Source organism: Pinus tabuliformis, chromosome 7 (assembly GCF_031772625.1).
Source record: "Pinus tabuliformis cultivar Carrire ecotype Pingquan chromosome 7, CPIR1, whole genome shotgun sequence".
NCBI lineage: Eukaryota > Viridiplantae > Streptophyta > Pinopsida > Pinales > Pinaceae > Pinus > Pinus tabuliformis.
The window spans coordinates 1337458940-1337481882 of NC_142293.1; the positions used below are offsets into that span (position 1 = coordinate 1337458940).

The following is a 22943-nucleotide window of genomic DNA, read 5'->3' on the forward strand; positions in this document are numbered from 1 at the left end:
TTCCTCTTGATGGGTACAATCTCCTGTGACAAATCCAAACTTAGAGAAGCCTCTTAAAAGCTTTTTTGGACCAAGATAAACAAATGCAAGGGTCTTGCATAATCAATGAGGCGATTTGTCTCCCCTCAAACAACTTTGGATCCCTTGGTATATTAAGCCTCACCTATAAGCCCAAGCATTTTTTCTTAAATGGGTGCTTCGAGCTATTGATGTGGAATAGGCTTGGAAGGTCCTATGTTGACAAATGATCCAACACAATCTCCCACTTGGGGAATGCTCTTAGCAAAGAATCCCATTTGAACCCTTTTTGTACACTCCCTCTCATGTTAAAGTTAAATTTACTAACACTTTTGTACTAGAGAGTGTATATGGAAGGTTTCCACCCATCCTCTCCTAGAAGTAACTTTCCCTTCTGATTGACTTGTCTAACATTCACTACCACTAGTGGTCGCCTCGTGCTAAATTTGAGGGAAAACCTCTTGTTGAAGCTTCCTAGTTTATGAAGTTAACATTGCTTAGGAGTACCTATATGACCACAAGTAATTTTGTCATTTGTCACAAAATTATCTCTACTAAGGCCAAGCTTATGTAAAAAAATCAATTTGAACACTTACAAATAGGTTCATTCTACAACCTAAGAGAGTAGTTTTTGAATGGTACCTTGTTATGGGGGAGCACGCCATAGATAAGAAATTATCCCTAGAAGTGCAAGGCCCACATTGTCTTGGGTGAACAAAACTCCTTAGATATATTTTTTAGTTTTGCCAAGTAGCCAAATGATAAATCTACCTAGTCATGAGTCAAGTCTAATGCATCAACAATATCTTCCTTCCTCTCCCTACTAGAAAGTAGCCTTCTTAACCAAACAATCTCCCTGGGATATCGAGTTTCACTTTGCATTAATGTTAGTAAGAGTTGAAGTCTTGTTTTGGATATGGAAGATACATGGAAATGTTTTATCTTAATTTGGGCGTCTCATTGCAAGTCTTTTCATGCAAATCATTTTCCAAGGTCAAAAGATTCAAGTTGAGATGGAACCCCTCTATTACATTCTGGAGTATTGGTGTGGGGCCCTTGCACTATGAGCAAAAAGACACATTGGAGATGTTTTATCTTAATTTGGGCGTCTCATTGCAAGTCTTTTCATGCAAATCATTTTCCAAGGTCAAAAGATTCAAGTTGAGATGGAACCCCTCTATTACATTCTGGAGTATTGGTGTGGGGTATTTCAGATTGCTGACTAGGCATGGCTGTTTCTGGTCAGAAAGGTAAGCCTTGCATATTTATATTAATGTTCTCTGCGTATTCTGCACAATACAGCATCCAGATGAAATGACAGAATGTAATGCATTGTATAAAGAAAATAATGATTGATTACAAGAATTATACATATGAAATACGATCAATGGAGATTATTTCGCATCTCCAGAAAAAAGGCCATTAAAACAGGTTCAAAGGAAATAACACATCTCATCTAAATTTTACTAATATAGAAAATATCTAATGACTGACAGGCGAGTACAATTATGAAGTGCAAGTCCTCATTTCATCTAAATTTCAGTAATACAGAAAATATCCAATGACTGACATGCTAGTACAACTATGAAGTTCTAGTTGAGGATGTCATCGGCTGTCATCTTTTTGCTATCCACAAAAAGCACTTTAGGCTTTGCAAAAGATATCTGCAGCTATAGATTCATATATGCTTCAGTCTGCACACTAAATGATGTGCCACAAATCCCATCATCTGTTGTAAAGCATTCTTCCTACCAGATGTGTCACCATGTCCTAGTAGTGGTCATAAAATCTAGGCCATAGTCACAAAATACAGCAAAAATTTTGAAATAAAACGCTATAATTCATATTTTCAGTCAGTACCTGATGAATGTGTTGCAACCTTGAATCGTGATCAACATTGACCACAAAAACCATGACATAGTGAAGCTCCAAGTTTTAATGCTACTAACTTATCATGTTCAATTTATGTTTTATCAATCTCAATAAATGATCCTTTTTACAAATATAAGGATTCAGTATCAGATGTGAATTAAAGGAGATTTTGGAGGCGGCAATGAGATTTGGAGGTGACTAAATATGACTGTGTTTAGAGTTAAAGTAGTAGGCAATCTCAGATGCGGATTAAAACAGTTTCCTCCAAGTGACAAAAGGATTTCATTTATGTTTTTCTCAAACTAAAAACTCTAATGGTGTTTCTTGTATTTGCAGATTTTTTCTAGTTTTGTAATCTTTTGGAAGAAATTGGTTTCTTCTATAACTTACATGATGGAAGGTTTTTTATTTTTTCTAAATGAAACTCAATAAATCCCGTAAAAGCTTAAACCATAGCCATTCTAGGACAAGTTGATCACACAAACAGGGTAAATCTCTCTGTTGAAACTTGAGGTACAGTTTTCACACTTTGGCTTTCATGAAATCCAGTTGTGGAGTTCTCAAGGCACCCATATTTAAATAAATAAATTTAAAAAAAAAATGTCAAACTTTGGAATGAACATTTTATTTGAAAAATATAATGGCAACTCTGCATTTAGTTTTTGGTTGTTCACATTTTTTTAATTTGTCTGCTGCATCATATTTTCTTATATTTTCTAGTATACAAAAAGTAGTTGTAGTTGTATTTGACAGTCATTTATATTTTACTTGGTTATAATGTATTTAACAGCATTTTCTATTTTCCTGCACCTTTACTATCCTCTGTACAAGAAAATTAGTGTTACAACAATGTTCCTAGAGTAGTTTACTTCTTACAAATGATAAAAACTTGCCTTCCATTACCCCTTACATACTCCAGCAAAACCAAATTAAACCTTTGCTGAAATTTCTTGTGGTAAACCTTACTGTCAGATGCTAGACAATTAACAAGCAGAATGAAATGCTAATGATTCTTGCAATTCCTCCTGCCTTAATTGAAAAGTCATGCAAGGCATCAATATTCAGAGGAGTTTCATATGGTATAGGAAGAATGACAGGACACTTAACACTTCAGTTTATCACAACAATTACCTTGGATGCCTGATATCCCTATCAAAAATTTTAAAATTGACATCTGGCAGGTATGGTGAAAGTGGTCTTAGATGGCGTCAGTCAACATAAAGGGTTCACCCATTTGAATTATTCACTTCATCATAACTCTTTGATGAGCATTTACAGAATAACTGTCTTAAATTACAAAAACATGACAAATTTACATAAATTACAATAACAAGAATTAATCTCCCTGCTTACCCAGGCCAGAAGAGCAATCATATTTGACCAAGCCATGTGGTCAGTACTTCTTATTAATAAGCTTTCTAATTGTAATTAGTGGAGGCGTAGACTGCCTATTCATCCAAAATCTAGGGAACATAATTCCACACCAGGTGCCACTGCTACCTTCATGTTGGATTTACATTTCTTATGGACCATCAGAAGAAAAGAACCATTAATCTGTCCATTGACAAAAGAGGCTGAACAAGTAACAAAAACAGATCAGGGGTGCCAACAAGAACCACCCTCCAATGATACGAACAGGAAAACAGAAAAGAGAAACAATGGAAAATAGTCTTGCACAAGGACCTCACAGAGAAACAATCAGAAAATATATGCTCAATGTCTTGTTTATGACACACTGCAAGCAAAAGGCCATCAATGAGGCATGTCTCAGTTCACCTATGTTTGATGAAAAAATGAGCATAGACATAACTTTGAGTTGAGATCATAACAGGGACTATATACTGCAACAAATCTTTTCAGCCGCCTGCTTTTTGGATCATGAAGTTTTCATTTCTGGTTGAGATTATCAATAACTGATCCACTGATAAAAAGCATGGGTATTATACATAATATCCATGTTGAGGACCTCATGTTTTTTGTGAGGAAATAATATCACAGACAGATTACTCCAGGAATATCAATATCCTCTGACAGAATCCTAAAGATCCATCCAAGAGGATAACCCCAAAAAGAGGTCACTGCCACTCCACTTCAATTTTATTGGGGAAAAAACACAATGTGTTGGTGCTGGAAAGCTGCTAAAAGGTTACACATCTCATCAAATGCCTTAATAACATAACACATTTCATAAAACTCTATTTAAGAGTTAGTGTGAACTCCAAAGAAATTTGTAGCAAATACTGAAGATAAAAGTTGAGTCAATCTCCAAATGATATGCTGCAGATGAAAGTTATGTTGATCTCCAAAGAAAATTGTTGAAAATATTGAAGATAAGAGTTGGTTTGAACTTTGATCCTGAACAAGCATCCTGCAAATAGTAGTATGATACAAGGAAATTTGTTCATCTCTAATGGGCAAGGAAGTGCCACTTTGTCATATGGTATTTCAAGGTAAGCTTACTTGGCTCTGGTTTGACTTATACAGTTGAAATGACCATGAATAGCTGTATACCCCTCATTTTGGGGCTGTACCAGAGTAAGATTTGTATAAAGTATGCTGCAAATCCAAGATCATTTCCCAGTGGTAAGCATATGACTTAGAAATTAGCCTAGATGCTATTATGAAGCTGTAAGCTATCTACCACCATGCATTTGCTCAGTCTAGCCAATATTTAACTCACTTCTCAATAAATTGCCTGTGCCTTCACTAATAGGTAAACGGATTATGAGACCAGGTAAAGTGAATCAGCTCAATTTTCAACTCAATCAATCAGTGGCTAAGCAACAATAGATGCATATGGAACTCTCAATGGTTCTCAATCCTACCATATATTTCTTGAGTATAAGGCAAGAACCTCATCAACTTTCACTAGTAAATCCTGGTAGTCAACCTCAAGAAAACGTCTTTACAGTTAGGAATCCATGGGAGGAGAGATGTGAGCTATTTATTATGGGGATGTGAGGTAGCTACCAGTATGCATTTCTTCAGTCTAACCAATATTTGACTCACTTCATTTCTTGGGTATGGGGAATGGGCCTCGTTAGTTTTTCTGTTATAGGCGGGGAACCAACCTTAAGAAAATGTTTATTTACAGTTAGGAGACCATGGAAGGAGAAATGTTCACTAGTATAGCTTACAAATGGAGCTCAGCTGAAGGTTTCTCTCGAATAGTCAAGGGAGAAGGCTTCTCTCATATAGTTAAGGCCTTGAAGGCCTCAACAGGGCAAATGTCCTCTCTCATAGTTTGGTCACCATCCCCAAAAGGTTATATGAAATAGAGTCCATATCAGTAACTAGTACTCTCTCACGATTATTATCTATGAGACCTAAACTGGTAGATAGAGATATAATACTACATTTTGCAATTGGAGGCATCTCTAGTCCATGGAAGGGGATGTGTTAGATGCAAAAGGGGTGAATACTACATTTTGCAATGGGAGGCATATCTAGTCCACGGAAGGGGATGTGTTCAATGCAAAAGGGGCGAATACTACATTTTGCAATGGGAGGCATCTCTAGCCCATGGAAGTGGATGTGTTCAATGCAAATGGGGTGAGATATCATCTCCTTGCAATCTGTTACAGCCAAATATGTCCTCTGCATATAATAATAGTTAGGCAATTATACATGTGGAGCTTGAATTAATTGGCGAAATGATAAACTTTTAGGGCAGATTATATTATATAACAGGCCAGCCAACAAAGGTAGGATAACATATAATGCTTATTATAGTAGAATACTACTTTATGGCCCGTATCACTAATAGGCGTGAACAATGAATGTTGACATGCACATATTCTTGGGCCATATGCATACCAATCTGAGATGCTCATATCAGCATTGCACATATCGCGATAATATCAGAATTATCATGATATTATCACCAAAACAACACTCGCCAAGATTATCACCTGTCACGACTCACAATAATTTGCCCAGTGAAATTTATCACCCTGTTGCTTAAAAACGTGATATAAAGTTCCAGTTTGGCTATTTCAAAGGTCATTTTCGCCTTTTCTTGTGCTAAGATTGAGCTCTGAGAGTTGTTTGAATCTTGTAACCATTTTTCATCAAGCAAACAAGGGAAAATTGATAGTTTTCTTTGCCATAAGCTGAGCATTTTTGGAGAGGAGATTTACTCCAATATACCATAACCATATTTCTAGGTATGTAACTAAAAAAAGGTTGTCTTCCTTTTCTTTGTTTTCTAAGATTAGTATATAAAATATATTTAGAGTCTGCCTCTCCTTACCCTCTTTTGAATTTCCACATTTGTTTTGTGCCATAGGTCCAAAACTTAAAAATTTAATCAAAGCTCTACGAAATGGCAAAGCCATTGGACCAAATGTGGGAGTATGGTCACTGGTGAGCCATATGAGGGTGATAATAGAACAAAGTTGGGTTGCAAGCTATGTGAAATAGAAATGTTTGGCGGAATCACCCACTTGAAAAACACCTTGCCAAAATCCCAAGACCGCATCAAGTGGATATTTGCCCTATAGCTACCCCAAAGATTGTCCTTATTGCAAAGAACTCAATTATTGATACTGCTAGAAAAAGAGATTAGAGGGAGGAACTAAGGAATTGCATGGGAGCCACAAGCTTCTCAAGGGAAAGGGAAATTGTTAAAATTGGCAACTAGGGCCAAACTCCATGTGGATCACCTTATTTATGACTTTTGATATTTTCCCTAGATTACTCTCATCGAGGGGTGTAGGATTGATCTAAAGATCATCCAATTCCGATAAGTATTTATGGAGATATGAATTTATTTTGATTATGGACAAATTGTCAAGGTCAGCGAGCAAACTTATGTAGGCTCAAAAGCTCAACAGTTACATCTATTCATCCTCAACGTTTGCATATAAATACAAGGAGCCTTCTTCCTCATTTAGACAATTCATTCACTCATCTTCTCTCTCTCTCTCTCCTACGCATAAAAGGAGCCTCTCTCTCCTACGCATAAAAGGAGCCTCTCTCTCTCTCACACGTGTGGCTGAAAGGAAGACGTCCTAGGGCAAGGAAGATAGAGAAAGAAGGATGCTAGGGTAGCAGGTCATCTCTTTGACCAGCGTTGACCAAGCGTTGACCATCCAAAAGGGCGATTGGGTGTGGTTGCCTCTCCTAGGCAGGCCACAATTTTTGGCACAAAAACCGAGGTGATCTAACCTCTAGTTCGACCGATGTTGACTGCCCTAGTTTAGGGCTGCAAGTTGACTTCAAAAATCCGCTATTTGACTATACTTTAGGGGTTGTTCAAGGGTTGTTTCTTCAGGCTGTTCAAGGGCAAGTTGACCGAAAATTGACCAAGCATATTGGAGGTCAATTTCATCTAGTTTGACCAAGTTTGACTTTGCTGATCTAGGGTTTGCTGCTGCTGATATAAAATTACAAAATTCAGATTTTGTACTATTTCTCTCTGCTAAACTATTGAAGATAAAAGAAGATTTTATCAAAGGGTTTCCCCGCATTGGGGTTTGTCCCTGGCTAACCACCACATCTTGTGTCTCTTGTCTTGGCTTGTTTTCTGTTGATCATTTAATGTTCTATCTGCACTTTAATTAATGTATATGTGATTGCTAATCTGTGGGTAATAAGAAGAAAAATAAGTAAACTGCTCTAAGATAGAACATACCATAAATTAACATGGTATCAGAACTGAGGTGAAGACAAAGCCCAAGCAAGAGCAAGAGTAAGAGCAATCACCGAAGAGAAGGTTGGCAAGGCTATCTTAAAGAAATCATGGGGTCCTCAACACACTTCCCTGTTGAAGACAAACTCCGTGAAAAGTCTAACTATCACGGATGGAAAATGTCTCTCGATCTAACATTAGAAGAACAAGAAGTGTTGGACCATGTGAGAGGCAGAATTGTTGAGCCTCCATCAAATGCATCTGTCACTACTAGGAACAAATGGACCAAAGGAGAAGTCCAAGCAAGGAAGATCATCCGGGACTCTATCGACAAGCGCTTGGTGGCCTATGTTTCTGAGCTGAACACCTCCAAGGAAATATATGATAGACTGGTGAGCTTATTTAAAGTTAATGATGCAAACCAAGTCTTGTTTCTTAGAAATAAGCTGAAGGAAATTAAGAAGGGAAAAGATGAGAGTATGCAAGCATATTTCTTAAAGATCATCTCTGATCCATTGGGGAAGTAATTCCTGACAGGGAAATGACACTCACAACTCTTGGAAGACTGCCATTTGAATGGTATATATTCAGAACTACTCTTCTCAACAATAACATAGTTCCTGGATTTGAGGAATTAATGGCCAAATGCATTCAAGAAGAAACAAGGATGGAAGAGCAAGAAACACCCATACTTAAAGGTCATCCCTCTACTTTTTCTTCTCATACTAAAAGAAGAAACAATTCCGGGGCTAAATTCAAAGGAAAGGCTGGACCAAAGGGTGGAAGAAAAGGACAATGTTACAATTGCAATAAAATGGGTCACTATGCAAGGGAGTGCCCTGATAAAAGGGACTCACACCGAGATGATGATCAAAATCCCTCTCAAGGCAATCAAAGGAATGGCAGGTCAAATGGCAAAGGTAAAAGAAGTGTTGGAAATCAAGGAAGAGGACAACCATTCAAGAAGGCAAGAAATTCCAGGTATGCATCTAACACTGTTAACAATAAGCAAGATGAATATTATCTACCAGCAGCTCTATCTACTACTGCTCCCCCGGACTCGCTGGGAAATTGGCTTATTGATAGTGGTGCCTCAAGGCACTTCACTGGTTACAAAGAAGCTCTCTATAATCTGATAGAGAAGGAAACCAACCTGGAAATTGTTCTTGGAGATAATTCAAAATATCTCGTGAAAGGCGTAGGAAATGTCACTCTTCAATTGAATCAGGGTAATACCATCCACTTACAAGATGTATTATATGTACCTGATCTCAAAAAGAACCTGGTGTCCATTTCGGCAATGGAAGACAAAGGCTACAAGGTGGCCTTCAGCAATGGCAAGGTACGTGTATGGAAAAAGAACTTTAAAGATGTTTTTACTCTTGGTTTTCGAGTTGCTTCATTATATCAGGTCGAAGGAAGTCCGCTGGGTGTCATGTCTTGTGACACATCTTTTCAGTCTGAACTATGTCATCAGAGGTTTGCTCACCTTCATTTTAAAGCTCTACCTGATGTAAGAAAAATGGTGACCGGGATGCCCAAGTTCGGATTAGAGCAAGAAGGCATATGTCCAGGATGTGCCAAAGGAAAGCTAAAAAGGGGACCATTCCCCTCAAGCCAAAGCAAGACCTCCGATATATTGCAGTTAGTTCACTCAAACATATCTGGTATGATAACTCCTTGGGAGGATATTTATATTACCTCACTTTTACAAATGGTTATTCTCGCAAGACTTGGATATACTTCTTGAAAAAGAAGGATGAAGTGATCTGGTTTTGGCACTTCAAAGCCTTGATTAAGAATCAAACCGAAAAGAAGATCAAAATCTTAAGGACTGCTAATGGGACTGAATATGAATCCAATGATTTTCATGACTTTTGCAAAGAGGCTGGCATTAAGAGGGAGACTACTACACCATATACTCCTGAGCAGAATGGTGTGGCGGAAAGGAAGAATCGTACAATTGTGGAAGTTGTCCGTGCTATGCTCCATGATCAAAGACTTTTGAAGTTTCTATGGCCGAAGCTACAAATACCACCGAAAATGTACAAAACCGATGCCCTCATCAAGCATTGGGTTCCAAGACTCCCGAAGAAATGTTCACTGGTAAGAAACCTGACATATCTCATTTTAGAATTTTTGGAAGTCCTGTATATTTTCATGTGCCGAAGGGAGAATAGGAATAAATTGGATGCATTTGGAAAGAAAGGAATCTTCATGGGCTATAGCAAAAATACTAAGGGCTATAGAATCTATGTGGTTGGACAAAGGGAAGTCGAAATCAGCCATGATGTCACCTTTGACGAAGATATGGCTCTTAGCAAAGTTGACAATCTTCCTACTCTAAGAGGATCTAAAGAAGCTGACACCAGGGAACCGAAGGAAAAGGAAGACGAGACAATGCCCGATGTGGAAGAACCTATGGATCCTATTGATCCACCTCCGCAAGAGCCTTCCTCTTCTAAGAAGAGGCCTTCATGGCTTAGGGGGACACTTGATGATGCTAAAGGCCACATTGCACCCAAAGGAACCTTCCGTGAAAGTAAGAAGCCGAACAGGTATCAGGGATACTTGACCATTATGAGCACGATCATCCAAAATGAGCCTTCGTCATTCACAGATGCCGTCAAGCATCAAGTATGGAAGGATGCTATGACCAAGGAATGAGTCCATTATGAAAAACGATGTTTGGGATGTGGTGCCCAGACCCCAGGACAAAGCTTTTGTCACTTCAAAATGGCTTTACAAGAAAAAGCATGCAATTGATGGAAGTGCGAAAAAATATAAGGCTCGTTTTGTCGCTCGTGGCTTCTCCCAGAAGGAAGGTATAGACTATGACGAGATATTTGCACCTGTTGCCCGATATACCACCATCCGCTCGATCATAGCCCTTGCTGCTTCGCAAGGATGGAACCTACATCAGAGGGATGTCAAGACTGCATTCTTACATGGTTCGATCAAAGAGGAGGTCTATGTGGAGCAACCCGAAGGATTTGAGATTTATGATCGGGAATCTCATGTGTGCAGGTTGAAGAAGGCCCTTTATGGGCTAAAGCAAGCACCCCGAGCATGGTATGAGAGAATCGATAGCTACTTGATGAAGCTAGGATTCACTAGGAGTGAAGCCGACCCTAACCTTTACTTTAAGGTTATAGATGACAAGCCTCTCATATTGGTGCTATATGTTGACGACCTCTTTCTAACAGGTGCAAACCCTCTCATTCACGAATGTAAGAGGGAGCTGGCTTCTAAGTTCGAGATGAAAGACCTAGGACTTATGCACTATTTCCTAGGACTGGAAATCTGGTAGAAACCAGGGGAGATTTTCCTATCTCAAGGAAAATATGTGGTGAAGATATTGGAGAGATTCAGCATGGTGGACTGCAAGCCCGTAACTACCCCGATGGAGCTTGACTTCAAGAAGTTAAGCAATAGTGCTGCCGGACCTGTGTTACGAAATGCTATCGAGTATCGTCAACTCGTCGGAGCATTAATGTTCTTGGTGAACTCCCGTCCGGATATATGCTTTGCAGTCAACACATTGAGTCAACATATGGTTGAGCCTCACCACTCACATTGGATTGGTGCCAAGAATCTGTTGATATATCTTCGTGGCACAATCACACATGGGTTGAGATACACTGTCGGAGATGTGAAACTACTTGGGTATACTGACACTGATTGGGCAGGCAATGTGGTGGACCGAAAGAGCACTTCCGGGTGTTGTTTCTCTTTGGGATCTGCCTCGATATCCTAGATGAGCAGGACGCAGAAGTCGGTGGCTTTGAGCACCGCCGAGGCAGAGTACATTGCTACTAGCATGGCCTCCTGTGAGACGGTCTTGTTATGAAAGCTCTTCAGTGAGCTGTTTGGATTTACATTGGATACCACCATGATCCTGTGTGACAACCAGAGCGGGGTCTGTTTATCAGAGAATCTCGTATTTCATGATCACTCCAAGCATATCGATATCAAGTACCACCATATTCGAGATATGGTGCAATGAGGAGCAATAAGGCTCCAACATATCAGTACAGATGAACAGGTCGCCGACATTTTGACAAAGCCCCTAGGAAAGGTCAAATTGCTGACTTTCCGAGAACGACTTGGTGTCATTCAAAGACCCTCTTATGAGGGTCAAGTATGATGTATTAAGCTCTAGGAGCTCCAGGGGGGGTGTTGGGTACTTCTTAGAGCGCCATCCCCTAGTGGTGCACTATGTACAGGGTAAAGGTTCAACCTTCCCTTGTGACACCCCATGGCGACTGTGGAACAAGATGATTAGTTCTCCTGTGAGCCAGGATGATTCGTTCTTTGTGGCGATTATGGAACAGGATGATTAGTTCTCCTGTAGGCCAGGATGATTAGTTCTCCATGGCATCCACTGCACAGGATGATTCGTTCTCCTGTGGACAAGATGATTAGTTCTCCTGTTGAGGCATCCTACCCATGCAGTCTGGGACTCATGGGAAGTACCTCCCATCTGATCAATGAGCAGGGAAATGAGGATAGGGACCATAGTAGTACTATCGATGGACGCATCACTGTATCTATCGTACTCCCTATGTTACGATGACCTCCATTGATCTAGGATCAATGATACTGATCTGGGATTAGTGAGAGTGGTTCACACTCTGAGACTAACTTCAAAGTCAGTGGAGGATGGTATGATACATCCTCGATCATTTCTTCTTCTTCATAGTTCGAGCAAAGCAAAGCAAGGTCAAGTTGTACAGGACAGTGCATTTGATGGATGGATAGCAGCGACGATCTAACGGATTACAGATGAAGTTCTCCCTAGTTGAGAGGGAATGTTAAAATTGGCAACTAGGGCCAAACTCCATGTGGATCACCTTATTTATGATTGCTGATATTTTTCCTAGATTCCTCTAATCGAGAGGTGTAGGATTGATCTAAAGATCATCCAATTCCGATAAGTATTTATGGAGATATGAACTTATTTTGATTATGGACAAATTGTCAAGGTCGGCCAGCAAACTTATGTAGGCTCAGAAGCCCAACAGTCACATCTATTCATCCTCAACGTTTGCATATAAATACAAGGAGCCTTCTTCCTCATTTGGACAATTCATTCACTCATCTTCTCTCTCTCTCACAATGTGTGGCTGAAAGGAAGACGTCCTAGGGCAAGGAAGATGCAGAAAGAAGGACACTAGGGCAGCAAGTCATCTCTTTGACCAGCATTGACCAAGTGTTGACCATCCAGAAGTGTGGATTGGTTGTGGTTGTCTCTCCTAGGCAGGCCGCAATTTTTGGCATGAAAACCAAGGTGATCTGACCTCTGGTTTGACTAGTGTTGACTGCCCTAGTTTAGGGCTGCAAGTTGACTTCAGAAACCCACTATTTCACTGTACTTCAGGGGTTGTTCAAGGGCTGTTTTTTCAAGTCGTTCAAGGGCAAGTTGACTAGAAATTGACCAAGCATACTGGAGGTCAATTTCATCTAGTTTGACCAAGTTTAACTTTGTTGATCTAGGGTTTACTGCTGCTGATATAAAATTACAGAACTCAGATTTTGTACTATTTCTCTCTGCTGAACTATTGAAGATAAAAGAAGATTTGATCAAGGGTTTCCCCGCATTGGGGTTTGTACCATTTGACATCCTATACATTTTATATTGTAGTTTATTTCCGTATTTGTGTGACAATGAGATTGTTTGATGTTGATGTTGCCTTAAAAGAATAAAATAAAAAATAAAAAAATTGATTATTTTTGTATTTTTTCAAGTTTCCTGATAATTTCCAATATTTTTCCCAATATTGCTGATAATTTAAATTTTGGACCCCCAGCAATAAATTGCACTTTGAAATTTCATTAGTCCACACTCCAAACATGACAGCAACCAACAAATGAAAGAATTTGAAACTTATCACAGTAAGAATATCTCTTCACTTTCCGCAGTGGACACCAAACAATAGGACAGTACTTGAAATTTTAAACATGGAAGTTTCCGCCTGACAAACATAGTTTTAAAATCTGGAACTAGGGTTCAAACTTCAAACCAATAACCTATCTGACAATAATTCAAGCTAGAACAATATCAAACCAGATTCAATAAACCGAAATTGAAAAAATAAATAAAATAATTAATTTTTAATGAAAAAAATAGCTTTTAAATTCCATACCATCATAGACAAAATACGCAACTTCTGCTCATCTATATACCCTGTAAGAGTGCATATATCAAAATGGCACAAGTGCACTAGATACCATGATTCATCAACAAAATACATAAGCAATGGGCTCTAAATGGCCTCTAGAGTCCAAAAACAATGCTACAACACAAGCTACTACACCACTAGCCTACTACAAATCACTGATTGACATGGGCACTCATCAAACTCAAGCTTCCACATTAACTTGATTGCTTGATAATAACTCATCAAGTTTCCCTATAATAACATTTTTTCTAAGGCCATGTCAAAGGTGTTCAGCAAACAACACCACCAACACTTAGATACATATAGGACTTGGTGCTCTTGATTAAATGCCAATCACATACCGTCATATGTGATATAATCAAATGAAATGCCACGATCCCATTAATCCTAAAATCCTGAAAACTGTTAAGTCTGCTGAATTTTGACTGGGATATGAAATTCTATTTTCTCCATATTAAGTTCGACAAAGTTGGAACCACTCTCAAATATCCTAAGTCATTTCATTGTAATTTTAAAAATTTAAGTGAGGATGAAAATGAAGAATTTAACATTACCATTAGGAAGCATCTAGGACGTGTCAGAGAGCATCAAGGGAGCACCTTGGGAGTTGGACAATTTAGACTTGTTATCCCTCTCACCAACAGCAAGTCTTTTGCTTTAGAATTGCAAAATCAATGCATGCTTATTCCAAGGTGGCCAGTTTTTTACAAACCCAGCCGGTTAGGACAAGCTAGGTACTGATTATCCTATACACAACCAAAGTTGTATAATTTAATGTATTCATCGTAAGCCTGATGAGTTGTCCCAATCAGTATAGATCAGTGTGTACTAGAATTTTTACCAGACATTTACAGTATTATTGATATACAAACATACCAGTTGAAAAGACAGACAATCCAAGGCCACTTCTAGAACATTCTATGGCTGTTGCAATTGACACAACTAAAATATAACTGCAAGTGACCAACAACTAAGGGATGCCAGATCATACCATCTAGAAGTAGATCATAAACTATAGTCCACAGTGGATCCTTCAACAATGCTGACTTATAAATCCTTGAAATTTGTAATCCCTAACATGGAAACGAGCATGTATGGTGCAAATACAGACAAAAAAGAAATGCTTCCACATTAGGATTACCAAATTCCAAATACCTGACAAGGACCTCAGTAGCACATCCATGGATTTCAAAGTCTTGTGAAAAACTCTACTTCACAAAATTAAAGACAATCTTTTACAGAGTTCCGACTAGTATAAATGAGTGTGCTTATCTGCAATCAGTACATCCTGCAACAAGTATACATATCTGTTGAAATTGCAAACGTGTATACTTATCTGCAATTAATACCTCTTGCCAAGGAAAACCAACTCAACTGGAAATCAGCGAGCAACAAAGCATTTCTGGCAAATCGTCATGTCAAATCACTAGACCTCCGCCGACTCCTACGCCTTCTCCTCGCAGAACCTGCACGCCCTTCCCTGGCATCACTACTGCCAGACATATTACCCTCAGAAGCAGGGCTACCATGAACATTCTCTCCCCACAATCCTTGCCTTACAATCGGTGGTATCCCTAACCTTGGATAGCCTCTTGCAAGACCCCTCAGTCTTGAAGGAATGTTTCTGCTGGTTGCAATATTAGCAGCTGGACCAAATGCCTGAAATAGGAGAAAAACATTCAGCCAGTTACTCTCGTCACCTGGAAAGTCAAGATCATCACTGTCATTACCGAAATTGCTACCCTCGATCACATAGTCGCCAAATACCATGGCACCTGGCATGGTTGATCGAATAGTGCTAATGACATCATCATGCTCACGTTGACGCTCCAATCTTCGCCATTTTCGTTCACGATCAGGGTCTATTTCTTGAGGCCGAGCGAGAGGATGTTCAAGCCTTGCATGCTTCCTAAGCTCATCATAAGTCCCAACAAAAGTGCATGAATCATGTGAACAGCTCCTTGTCTTTGCATTTAAATATTTCCTAGCAGGTTCAACCACTGTCCAACCTTTAACTTGACCCCTACAAAGAGGACATGCTAACTCTGGAACTTCCCATTTTTCTCGTGGGCTGTTTAAAGTTGATCCAATCATTGGTGTTGAGTCTCCATCCAACGATGCATCTTCACTGTCTGAAATCACAGATCTTGGAAATCCAAATCTCTGTAACCCTAACGCTGAACGCCCATTGTCTAAAATGCCATTTTCTGATCTTGGAACAGTAACTGGTTCCAAACTTGACGTAGAGCTTTCCACGGAATGGTCTGCAGTATTTGTTACATCTGTTGCTAATGAAGATTTTGTATACGCTTTCCTGAACTGGTCAAGACAGTTAGAATGCCTGTAGCTTGTTGCACACATATAAGGGCGGCATCCTTTATCGTGTGACGAGCACAATAGAAGTACTGCATTATGAGGAAAGTCCATACAGACAGCACAAGTTGCATCTTCCCAATCCTTTTTCAAGGAAGAACCCTGTGTCTCAGAAGAATTTGCTGTGAGTGCCTCTTTCTCCTGACCATGGTTGGATACGTACGGAGTTTTCCTGGATCTTCGAGAAGCCAAATCACGGCGGCTCTTTCCCTTAGGCATTTTCAATTGCCACCCAGAAAAACTACACAACAAAGATTATTTCCATTATAGAACAAGTCCAGAAAATAGCATGCCTATGAGTGTCAAAGATAAGTGCTTATACTTAAATAAAGCATTTCAAATAACCAGTCATTTCAAAATCTCTGATAAGAGAGAGAATTCTCAGCATACCAAATTTATCCAATCATATGAGTTTGATTACTGCAGCAACCAAGTGAATTATGCAAAATACTCGCAAAAGAGAATAAAACCAGCAACTTGAGCAAACCCTATGCTGTTTTCTTGTTCTAGTTCAATATATGTGAAATTGCCAGAGGATTCTACCATAATAGCTTTGGTGAGTGTTTTGATAGAATTATATTTATCCTTAAAATAGAATATCGGTGACCCCATACAATCTTAGGTAAGTATACAAGAAAAAACATAAAACTCATCATGTTTATCACATTCATAACTACATCACTTCAGTAGCTAAAAAATACCCAGTGATCCTTCCAATCCAATATGGAAAATATTTCCAGAACTCATTTAACATCTGGAAATCACTGCTATTGCAGGAATCCAGGATTAGTTTCCAATGTTTTTTGGATGTGCATGTTTGCTAAGGACGACTGGAATTGGCAAATGTGTTTAGAGCGGAAATCTACAGATTTGACAACAATTGTGAGACAACGATTGTTTTTGGGAGTTCACGATTGCTACGGAGGTCTGGATTTGGATAGGTCGTTTAATAAAAATCAAAGTGGCATAGGAGTTTCTTCAACATTAATATGACTACTTATCTATTTATCCGAGAATGAAGGATGTTTGGTACTGCCAGCCTGAGCAGTTGAGTGCTTTGAGCTTCCTGTAGGAGGTATTGACTAAACGCTTCCAACTATTGAATTCATTTCATGGCAAAAAAGCACTAGACTTGGCACAAGTGATTGAGGTGTTCTTTACATATCTCGCTATAGCCAAGGATTTTAACGAGGTACATAACCACAGATCCATTTTGAAATGGTTATACTAAGCCCATGGGGTCAACCCTCTGGACTGGCTCTCTCTTGCCAATCCATCCGAGGATTTCCTTTAAAATAAAGGATAAAAACTAATCTAAAAGGTCATTACTAAGTTCCCCTAATGAAAGAGAGATGCCGGAAAGTTCAATTATTAGCACCAAAAGAGTGAATAAAATTGATAAATTATTGATTTTGACTGAATATGCATTCCATGTTTAGCTCATATGTTTTCCTTACTAAAAGATTGTGAAAAGCTAGATGTACGGGCTAGATCCCATGCACCTGCCATGCATGCAGGGCTAGATAAAGTAAAGGCCATTTCGATGTAATTAGCGCGGATTCTTTTACTGCTCTTTGATTTAATGGCCCTTTCATGGCCTTATAACAAGGCCCTTCAATTATGAAAAGCTTTGTCTAGAATATGAAGTGGAAAAAAAGAAGTATTCACACCTGCCCTAAAGAATTGCATGCAATCAAATCTCTGGGACAGGGAGAGTGAAGCCCGTTCATCGAATCAATACGAAACAACTTATCGTGAAAACCCTCATTGTTATCGTGAAATTAGTGCATCAATAAGCATTTAATCGATAATATTTCAAGACCACAACAACCAATGATTTCTGGATCAAGCGCTTTAAAATAACAAAATTATCCACAATGGAGCAAGTTCGAACCCTGAATAGCAGATTTAATTGTGACTCCATAAGAACTGAACCAAGGAATACAAGAAGCCCAAATCCACATAACCCCCACCCAATCCTTATTATCTAAAATACCCATTTTCCATAAACAATCAATTACGCATTTGCGAACATGACGCTATTCAAAATGCAAAAAGAATGATACATAAACTATGCAAAGATTGCAAGCAAAAGCTGATAAACCATACCCTTGAGCAGATAATGTCGAGAAAAGAGGCAGATTCGCGCAGGTCTGGACCAGATCCAAACGAGGGTTAAATCTTATGATTACTCAACCATTTTCTTCAAATCTCGGGTCAGAAATACGATAAATGAGCCAGTTTATCTGTGTGTGACCTGCCGGACTTATAGGTCACAACAATCGAATTACGACCCTTCGTTCGTCCTCCGCACGCATTCTGGCCTTGTATAAATATATGGCCGAGTCCCGAATCTTCTCAATTGTCAGGACGCATAACCACCAAGAAAATACTCGACCATTTACCCGCCATGTGACCATCGTGGAGCATTCATAAGGGCTTGCGGACGAGGTGAAATATTGATGGGGAACCAAATGCCATGATAGCAAGATCCAATGAGCATGGTGGGCAAGTTTGAAAATATCAATATGTTAATTAAAAATCAATGTGGTAACATCCAATGAGTATGGTGGGTTGGTATGAATATATCAATATTTTTTTGAAACCACTGCGGTAAATGGACTGAGTTAATTAGGCACGTAGGACGTTACAAAAATGAACGGAATAAACAAACCATTTTTGTCTCTATGCCACAAATTTAACGTCGTCTCTATTTAAAAAATAACTAAATTTAGTTGTCACATTAAATACTACAAATTTTATTCTCAAAACAAATCCTTAAAAGGCGGGATAAATTTATTTTTTTTAAATTGGGAACAAAGTTCGGGCAACTTGAAAAAAGTTTGAAGTGCAATCATAACTACCAAAGATTCAACTAAAGTGATGTTAGCTTAGAGTTATATGGTTAATTTAATTTTTAAGTATAATTATTTAATGTTTTTAATTGATATAGTAAAATTATGATTATTTTCCTATAATTTTTTAATTTATTTTTTTAATTAAATTTTGTTTTTATTTATTATTTCTCATTTTCATTTTATTTAAGAGACAGTAAGAATATTTTTTATTCTATTAAGAAAGGAAGTAAGAGAGTTACTAGAGTTTTTATCAATTTTAGATTAATTGGTTTAGTGGATATAATTAAAAATAAAACTAGTAATTGCACTAAAAGGTGCAAAGGGATGTTGATATGAGGAGTGGAGGAATGTGGAAAGAAACTCTAGCTTTGGACGACATGTCAGGCTGCAGGGTCGATGTCATATTAGGGGTACGTAATGCCATGTTGAAGGGAACAAACTTTTTGACCTTTGTACCTTAAGAATCACTGCAGTCCCCGCAATCAAAGGAGTCATTTTGTCAAGTTCAATGGAAGCACATGATTGGAACTATCCCTCCCACTTGCCTTCTCATAAACCTAGATATTGTTGACATAAGCTAGCAACAAGAAATGCTTCTTGAAAATGCAACAAGAAAAGTGTGCAGCAAGAAATGCTTCTTGAGAATGCAACAAGATGATGGAGCTTAGTGGAAAGGAGTCGCCTTCACTAAGTGGGCCCGCAGGCAAATTATGGCGCAAAGTCTATTTTTGGATCACAACAAGAGTGATCAGAGTCTATTTTTAGACTGCTAGTCAAAAATAGAAAAGTCAAATATTATTGTCTCATAATAATATTTAGACTATAAACTTTATCTTATCCTCTTGGAGCACTTCAGTTTGAGCTACAGATGTGGCACATGCAGTTGTCAGAAGGAAATACGTTTTCTTGTGAGTCATTTGAGCTATTGCATGCAGGACATCAATTAGAACTCATGCATGTGAGTTCTGTGAAGTTGGATGAGCAGTTAATGGAGTTGTGTTCAGTTTGACTTAGTTGAACTAGTTGTATTTAGTCTAACTGGCCAATAGACTAAGTGATGAGTTGTGTGAATTAGTTAATAATTAATTCACTAATTATTAACTCATAATGCAACTGAAGAATACATCAGTTAACTCAGTGCATGTACAGTTCAGTGGAGACAGGTGTTAGAGGTTGAGATTGCTATCAGTTGTGCATGAGATTGTGCACAATCAAGGGGTTGAGTATGCCAATAAGTATTGCCCAGTATATGCCCAATATTATAGCCTCTGCTCACGCGATTCCCAGTGTGAGTGATTTTCTTGAGGTAAAATACGAGTTTGGTTAAGCCATTCTCATTCATTCTTGAGCAGGTATTGAGCAGTGGAGGCAGGCAAGCAGTGGAATAGATTTGGAGATCAGATCTAAGCTGTATTGTGTGTAACAGGTGGAGCTGGTACTGGATTGCTTGTGATAAGCATTGTACTTTGTAATGTTACATGTTCTCAATCATTAATATACAGATAGTGTGGGGTTTTCCGCTGTAAGCTTTCCCCGGGTTACATACTGTGTTAATGTGTGAATGCTCTTGATGTTTTATTGTTATTAATGTTGCTAAATTGATGATCAACGTAGAGGAGCTTATGTATTGTGTATGTATTCCGCAATAGTACATGATCAGGATAATCTCCATTGAATATGTGTTAAATTATTCAAAATTTCTACAACTTGGGCATACCAATGCAAGTGGTGAGTTGAAAGGAAAGACGAAGATGTGGGACTTATTTCCTAACAATATGGGTTTCTACAACAACATTGAGTTGGCATTAGCCAACTTGGATCTCAATGAACCAATGCTACAACCGGTCACTTTTAATGATGGTGATAGTCTTGAGGGGTCATCCTCGACACCACTAGATGCAAGTATTGGATAGGATGTAGAGGGGGAAGAGGATGGAGTAGAGAGCAATAGAAATAGTGGCGAGCTTGATGATTTTGACATTGAGGAGGACGACAAATGAATTTTGAGATTTTTCCATCTATGGTTCTAGTATCTACCCTATTTTGTATTTTCCATTGGCATTTCCATCTATAGTATCAGTAGAATGTATGCCATACATTTTGATTTCATGACATCAAATAACTCAATGAGAAAATTGCAATTTATGGTTTTAAGTTCTAACCTCTATTTTATGTGTAATGAATATTCTAATTTCAACGAGCCCCATTCAAGGTTTCTATTTCGGGAAAAGAGGTTGGACAGAATGTCCCTATCATGCAAAGTCCATAGGAAGCTTTTGTCAAGTGGTTAAATTCTCAACGTCGTCATTGTCATGGATCCCTAGTGAAATATATAGGTCATGGATTCTCAATCCTTTTGGCATGCATTTTGAGAGTCTTTGAATTGAATCAGAGTTTTAAATGTTGGTCACACTCCTAAAATTTGAAGTTCTAAAGATGGTTTTTTTGTTTTCGTTTTTTAAACATATTTGATGATAAATGATGTTTTTTTAAAATATATTTGACTGTAAATAAAAAATTATGCACACCTTATGAGTGGTTTCTATTTGTGGCTAGATAATCTTTTCAAATCGTTTATTCCTTTAATGTACCTTTGCACCTTTAGAGGCAAATGCTAGTCTAAAGCATAGTTACCAAGTTCGAGTTTTTATTCGAACTCAATTTGATACGAAAAAGAAATTGATGGAAAATATTTCAATTTGGGAAAGATTCTCCACTAAACTATTAAAATTGGTGTTTATATATATATATATATAAGTTTTTCCTATATTATTTTATTGATACATATATCCTACTTAGTTTTTGAAAAAAAAAAATATTGATAATACGATTGTCTTTCACATTAATCACATTCTTGAGATTTGGTCATTAGCAATAGAAAGTAACAAAAAATCAAATTTAGTATTGTAAAAAAATGACATCTTTATATTCAAAGTGAAATTTATGTAATTTTTTAATCAAATTCATTAAAAATTATAGAAAACAAAAAAATTATATCTTTTATATGTAACTAAAAATTACGAAAAAAATTATATCTTTTATATGTAACTAAAAATTACGAAAACAATGATACTTCACTTTTATACATAAAACCAAACAAACACATACTTAAAAAATAAGTATACATAAAGCCAAGGAAACACAGTTAAAAAATAAATATCTTGCTTATTATAAAAAGAGGGAAGAGAATAAATGTGAGAAGAGAATGATTCACTAGTATAATACCTTACAATAATTAATTGATGAATGAATAAGCACAGTGGCTTCTATGAAGCTATTTACACATGGTATAGCTCTTTCTACCGGAGGTTTGGCATGAATTGCTACGAATTTCATATGAATGTGCTCTCCCCTATTTTACCGAGGGTTCCAAAGTACTCGTATATACATACGAATGCACTCTTTCTCATTTTATCTAGGTTCTAAAGTATTCATATCGTATATATTTTTTGAAGAGGCGTTTTACAATTTAATATGGAGTAGATCTCACATAAATATGTAAATGTAAATATTTAAAATATAATGTTTAATATTTAATATTTTTAATTTAATATTGGTTTTATTTAGAAATTAATCTAATTATTATTATGTATAAACACGATAAAAAATTAAAATATAAATAAATTTATGAACATTAACAAAATAAATATGGTAAATAAATAAAAATATAAATAAACTGGAGGTATAGTAAATAAATAAAACTTCTTTTTATACTTAATGCAAAAGTATGGTAAAAAAATAAAACTTCTTTTTATATTTACTCCAAAAGTATGGTAAATAAATAAATAAAAAATAAACTAGAAGTATGGTAAATAAATAAAACCTCTTTTTATATGAGTCCATAAACTTCTTTATATATATGAAGACTCAAAAAAGAGGTTTTATTTAGGTGAATCCTATGGGCCAAATACCATTTTAATACTATAGGCTAAATACCATAAACCAAATACCATATTTATAAAAGAGGTATGGTAAATCAATAAAAATATAAATAAACCAGAGGTATGG

General features: G+C 37.5%; 1 protein-coding gene across 1 annotated transcript; it reads right to left on the reverse strand.

Moving 5' to 3' along the window:
* Nucleotides 1-14705: 14705 nt before the first annotated feature.
* On the reverse strand, nt 14706-18569 carry LOC149252497 (uncharacterized). The gene is made up of 2 exons (XM_089459719.1): nt 18187-18569; nt 14706-16318 (listed from the first exon to the last, which is right to left on the reverse strand). Exon 2 carries the CDS (start codon nt 16294-16296, stop codon nt 15118-15120), a length of 1179 nt encoding a protein of 392 aa, XP_089315845.1. The 5' UTR covers nt 16297-16318; nt 18187-18569; the 3' UTR covers nt 14706-15117.
* Nucleotides 18570-22943: the final 4374 nt, after the last annotated feature.

Excerpts from the sequence above, each read along its gene's own strand:
- LOC149252497 (XM_089459719.1), bottom strand. The coding sequence starts at position 16,296 with ATGCCTAAGGGAAAGAGCCGCCGTGATTTGGCTTCTCGAAGATCCAGG.